Source organism: Elephantulus edwardii, unplaced genomic scaffold, assembly GCF_000299155.1.
Source record: "Elephantulus edwardii isolate Elephantulus edwardi_28Jun2011 unplaced genomic scaffold, EleEdw1.0 scaffold00219, whole genome shotgun sequence".
Lineage (NCBI taxonomy): Eukaryota > Metazoa > Chordata > Mammalia > Macroscelidea > Macroscelididae > Elephantulus > Elephantulus edwardii.
In genome coordinates, this window is record NW_006399969.1 from 4,535,461 (window position 1) to 4,541,941 (window position 6,481).

The 6,481-nt window shown below is 39.9% G+C and overlaps 1 protein-coding gene across 1 annotated transcript in view; it reads left to right on the top strand.

The window, feature by feature from the left end:
• Positions 1-4,148: 4,148 nt before the first annotated feature.
• The window catches only part of LOC102845234, a 115,083-nt gene continuing 112,750 nt past the window's right edge, over positions 4,149-6,481 (top strand). Inside the window, exons 1-2 of the mRNA XM_006898079.1 lie at positions 4,149-4,194; positions 4,313-4,634. Of these exons, the coding sequence (XP_006898141.1) occupies positions 4,149-4,194; positions 4,313-4,634 (368 nt within the window). The remainder of the gene's footprint in view (positions 4,195-4,312; positions 4,635-6,481) is intronic.

The window sequence follows — 6,481 nt, forward strand, 5'->3', positions numbered from 1 at the left end:
TTGTTGCTGGTTACTTCGATCCATTCTTCTTTCTGTGGCATCTCTGCAAGAAGGACTTCCCTCTGTATTTCCTGCAATGGTTGTTTTGTTTTCACAAACTCCCTGAGGGTCTGCTTTTCTGAGAATATCTTGATCTCTCCATCATATCTGATGGACAGTTTTGCTGGGTACAGTATTCTTGGTTGACACTTGTGTTCTTTGATTGATTGATATATGTCATTCGACTTTCTCCTTGCTCACATGGTTTCTGCAGAGAAATCAGCATTTAATCTTATTTGCTCTCCTTATAAGTTACTCTTTTCTTCTACCTAGGTGCTTTCAGAATTTTCTCCTTATCCTTGGTTCTGGCAAATTTGACTATGATATGCTTCAGTGTTTTTCTTTTGGTGTCTATTTTATATGGGGTTCACTCAGCTTCTTTTATATATATTCTCTCATTTTCTGTTATGCCTGGACAGTTTTCTTCTAGTAACTCTTCCACAATTCTCTTGGTGCCTTTTTTCTTTTCTTTCTAGTTCTTATCCTTTTTTTTCCTTCTTCCTGTTCAAGGATTCCAAATATGCAAACTTTGTTCCTTTGAATTTTGTCCCATATTATTCTTAGATTTTCTTTGTTCCTGCCTTTTTTACTTTGCTTTTTGTTCTGACAAATCAATGATGAGATTTAAGCTACAATGCCATTCATCCTGATGCAATTGACTCACCTTGTCTAAAGGGGTCCATTACAATGACTGCTTTTGTCACTGGTTTCTCAATGTAAATAGAATAATGTTGCCTCATGAAGAAATGCTCCAAATCACTGGCAATAACAGCGATGCAAATCAAAACCCCAATGAGGTGCTATCTCACTCCAGTAAGTGTGACAAAGTTTAACAGGGTAACAGGTAATAGATGTTGGAGAGGATGTGGTGAGAAAGGAACTCTTATACATTGTTGGTGGGCTTGTAGTTTGGTGCTTCCTCAAAAAGCTGAACATGGAAATTCCATATGACTCCGCTATTCCACTACTTGGAATATACCCTGAGAATATGAGAACTGAGGCACAAACAGATCTGTACACCAATGCTCATAGCAGCATTATTCACCATCACAAAACATGGAAACAGCCCAAATGTTCAACCACAAAGAATGGATTGAGAAACTATGGTACATTCACACAATGGAATACTATGTAGCACATAAGAGCAATAACTTTGTAAACTATTACCTAACTTGGGAGGGACTGGAGAGCATTATGCTGAATGAACTAATTCAGTCCCACAAGGATAAATATTGTATAAGACCGTTATTGTAGAAGGAGTATAAGGATCCAGGAGGGGTGGGAGAGGCTGGAAGCACAGGGATGTGGATGTACAGGGGGAAGAGGGGATTAATCACTGGGTTGTACAATTTGATGGGTGGGGTAGAGGGAAATGGAAAGAATTTGTTTGAATTTGTATTATAATGTTGTAAAAAAAACTAGTGGAAAAAAGTCTGCTTGGGGAGGAGGAAGAGGGAGGTGGTAAAATGTGCAACAATCAATGAACGAAAATCTAACTTTTCTGTAATCTTTTGTTAAAATGACAATTAAAATAAAACATTTATTTTAAAAAGGAATAATGTTGCCTCTAGAATAAAAAGACCTGCTACAGGTGTTGAGTGAACATCACAAGAAGAAAAAAGTTCATCTTGAGTGACTTAAGAGGTACAAGTGCCCCACTGTCAATTAAGATGTCCTTCCTGCTGAATCAAATCTTGGTGATCATTTTATAAGCTCAGAAACCACATAAAAGCCCAGCATCTGTTTTTAATCAGAGATTATACCTTCAAAGAGATCCAGGATTTCCAGTTATTGGATCATTCCTCCCAGTAAGTATATACTCTTCCATTCACCACTTTCTCACTTGTCTACTCTAGCTTCTTGAATTTTTATCATTTTTTTTCCTTTCATTCTATGTTTAGGATGTAGTGAGTTCAATCTTTACACTTAATAGAATTTATGAACCCAGTCCCAACCTTATTCAGCAGTCCATTTTCTCTCCATTTCTTTCTTTAGAAGAGACATTCTGCTTTTCCTCTACTAAAGTCTGTTTTCTTGTCATCAGACATTTACTAATATCTCTTCTATGGATTTCTTGGAGGAGTAGCCTCTTTAAATGTCTGCCCTTATGTCATTATACACCTCACAAGCTCTCCATGAGCCATGACTCTAAGTGTTCCTTCTCCACTAGACCACCAGCCAACACAGGAAAGACCCAGGTCAGTGTTTACTATACCATTAACTCATCTACTTTGTTCCATGTAGCATTACTAGTAAGTGTTGGAAGCATAAGTATCAATGAATCAATGTGAGTTAAAGGTGAGGCTTGCAGCCAGTTTGAAAGAAAAATCAAACTGGCTGCAAGCCTCACCTTCAATTCACATCAATTTGTTGACATTTAGGATTTTGTTCTTATTGTTGTTAAGTGCTATTAGGTCAAGTACAGCCCATAGCAATCCTATAAGCAACATACCTGAACTTTGTCTTATCTTGTGCCATCGTCCCACTTTCTAATACACTAGAACTAATGGGAAAATCACTGTGTCACTGATTGAAGATCTTCCTCTTCTTCAGCGACCCTCTGCCTTTCCAAACATCATGTCTCTTTCCAAGGAATAGCTCCTCCTACCAACATGCCCAAAATATGTGAGGTGAAACTTTATCATTTTTGTCTCTAAAGAGCACTCTGGCTATACTTCCTTCAAGACATATGTGTTTGTGTTGTTTCTTTCTTTTTTTTTTTTTGCCATCCATGAAATGTTCAGTACTATCTCTAACACAACAGCTCAAAGGAAGCAGTTCTTTGTCTTCCTTATTTATTGTCCAGCTCTCAGATGCATAATAAGTGATCGGAGAGGCCATAGCCTGAATCAGATGCATCTTAGACTTAAACTCTCATTATTATTATTCAATAATTTGGTAAGGCCCCTAACCACAGACTTTCCTAGTGAAATATGTGTCTTGATTTCCTGACTACTAGTACCAAGGATGTTGATTGTGGAGATGAAGTTGTTGACAGTTTCAATCTTTTCTCTATCTATCTATCTATCATGATGTCACCTATTGGTCCAGTGTTAAAAATCTTTGTTTTCTTGACATTGAGGTGAAATCCATACTGAAGGCTATATTCTTTGATCATCTCCCATAAATGCTTCAAGTCTTCTTCACTTTCATCTTAATGACAAGTTTGTATCATCTGTATAACACAGGTTATTGTTCAGTCTCCCTCCAACCCTGATGCTACCTTCTCCTTCATAGGGTCCAGCTTCTTGAATAATTTTCTCAGCATACACATTGATTGGAAACAGCAGTGGCATCCACTTTATAAACAACATGCCTCTAAATGATGATAGTTATAAACAGGCTTCATGTTTTCTCTTCATAATGTTGCTACGAGCCATGCTCGACTTGACAGCAATCAACAACAACATACAGATTGAATAGGTATAGACACAGAAAACAACCCTGACACACTCCCTTCTTAATTTTAAATCATATAGTGTTCCCTTGTTCTGTTAGCACAACAGCTTCTTTGTCTAAGTATAGGTTTTGCATGAGCACAATTAAGAGCTCTGGAATTCCCATTCTTCTTAAAGTTAGCCATAACTTGTTATGATCCATATAATCAAATGCCTTTGCATAGTCAATAAGATCCATTTGACATTGGAAATTATATCTCTGGTGTCACGATTTTCATACTCGAAGGTGATATTGACCAGCGACCAGCAGATGGCACTGTGAAATAAGCTATGGCATGTTTCTTTGAAATCATTGCTCAAATTGGTGATACTCAATCATCCAAGGGCTGAGGGAAAGAGGTGCTCTCTGTAGGAGACTCAGCCACTGTATTCTCTCTGGGTCTGGCAGGGTCTGCTGCACACAGGTCTCTGTGGTCCCTGCAGCTGCTTCCCCACCCCCCCACCCCCAAGACAACTAGAGCATCATGGCCAGGCTGCCTGTTCACACGCCCCATGCAGTGTAAAATCAGATCTCTGTGAGAGCACATGAGTCAGGAAGTGGGTTGGCCTACATTTGCCTAGGGAACTCCTCCTCCATCCATGTGGAGGGGATAAGAGAGGCCTGGTACAACCCAGGTACAGACCCAGGATCAAACTAGAACAGTGTTCACCATGGCCTGGAGCCCTCTTCTCCTCCTGCTCCTGTCCCAATGCACAGGTAGGGACAGGCATCAGAAGCCAGGAGGCAGAAACTCAGCCTGTGACAGTCCTTTCAGTTCAGAAACCCAGAAATAAAATCTTAGTCCTCCCCCTTTACACATGAATTTTTTTTTCAGGGTCCTTGTCCCAGCCTGGAGTGACTCAACCGACCTCTGCATCTTTCTCCCTGGGACAAACAGCCAAGCTCACCTGCACCCTGAGCAGTGGCTATAGTAACTACAAGATTAACTGGTACCAGCAGAGCCCAGGGAAGAGCCCCAGGTTTGTGATGCGAGTGGGTACTAGTGGTATATCTGGATCCAAGGGGGATGGGATCCCTGATCGCTTCTCAGGCTCTGGATCTGACCTGGAGAGGTACCTGACCATCGAGAACATCCAGCTAGAGGACGAGTCAGTCTACTACTGTGGGGTATACCATGGTAGTGGGAGCAGCTACGTGTAACCACAGTGAGACAGGCAGAGGGGAAGTGAGACAAAAACCATCTCACTGATCCTTTCTCCCCATAAATATGATTGACAGACCCAGAGGAAACCTCCTAGCTCATCCTGTGAGATACTACCTTAGATATTTTGTAACTCGGCCTACACTTGTGAGAATCTAATCTACTCATTGCCCTCATTAGCACAGAAATATTCTCCAGTATTGCAAAATATTTTTAGAAACATTTTATAAAACCTATAGTTTTATCTGTGGGTTTGTGTGGTTATTATCACAACTTCATCCACTGTAGAATATTTTATTTGTGGATGCAAAGCCTTCATAAGTGCACTTAGAGTAAAATCTCCATGTCCCCTCCCCTGCTAAATAACTGGGAGCAGAATAACTGAGCTACACTCATAAAACCAGACAATAATTTTTTTCTCCCTGGAGGTACAAAAACTTGACCCTGATTTCTTGGGATCATTTATGTCCACCTGACTTCCATTCCTTACTCAAATCATCTCCACAGATTCAGGATGTTGTTGTTGTTGTTACTTGGTACTATCGAGTTGTCTGTGACCCATGGTAATCCTATGTACAGCAGCTCTGATCCGTGCCCTGTCCTGAACCAGTCTCTAATTCTAGCACACCAACCCCCATTGCCCATGTTACTATATCAATCCATCTCATCCAAGATCTTCCTCCACCATTCTGAGCATGATGTCCTTCTATAAGGATTGATTTCTCCTGATCTGGTGCCCGAAATATGTGAGATGGAGCTTCAAAATCCTGTTCTCCAAGGAGAAGCTTGGTTTCACCCTCTCCAAGACAGACATATTTGTTTTCTTGGTGGTCTGTATGTTCAAAACTCTTTTCCAGCACCACAACTTAAAGGCATCATTTCTTCTTCTGTCATCTTTAGTCATTGTCCAGCACTCTGATGCATAGCAAGTAATTGCAAAGACTATGGAATGGATCAGGCTTACTTTAGTCTCTAGATTGACAGCATTACTTTTCAGTACTTTGGAGAGGACCCCAACAACAGATTTTCTCAATGCAATTTGTCTTTTGATTTCTGTACTGCTGGTCCCAAGAGTGTTGGTTGTGGGGCTGAGCAAATATAAATGTTAACAACTTCCATCACTTCTCCATCTTTTCATGGTCCAGTCAGGTTGTAAATACCTCTCCGTGTAGGAGGTTACGCAGGACATTTCCCCACACAGTTGCATGGGAGTGGCTGGGTTTGCTCTATTCTTGAGGCTTTGGGAGGAGTTTCCACTGCCCTCCACAGAGTGAATATGTGTATATGCAGGAAAGGAAATCAGGGTGGAATTATTCCTTCTATAAAATTATGTGTGAACACCAGGACAGAAGATGACCCTGAAAGGCTGTAATTGTCTGTGATCTGTAAAGTTACTCTAGGAAGGAATGTATATCCAAAATTCTCCAGAAAAATAGACTATACCAATATTTCTGAATATATACATATGACCTCACTCAATTCACAGAAAATCACTGATGTATATCTGTTATACAATGGTTGTTTTTGTGATGCTGAAAGTTATACCACTGGTATTTCAAATACTATCAGAGTCATCAATGGAAAATAAATATGAGCACTCACATTTCTTAAGAATTTTTAAAATTTAAGAAATTAAAACAACCAAATGATTATTGAATGTTTTAAAATAGAAATATAAAACTGAAAACCCAGAGATTCTACTGAAGATTATTCAAAAATGACTGGAATAGCACATCAGCAGAGAACTGCCAGAAGTCCAGGCTGGGTTTAGAAGGGGTCGTGGTACACAATAAACCAACTTGACCTCATAGATATCTATAGACTAATGCACCCCAAAAAAGC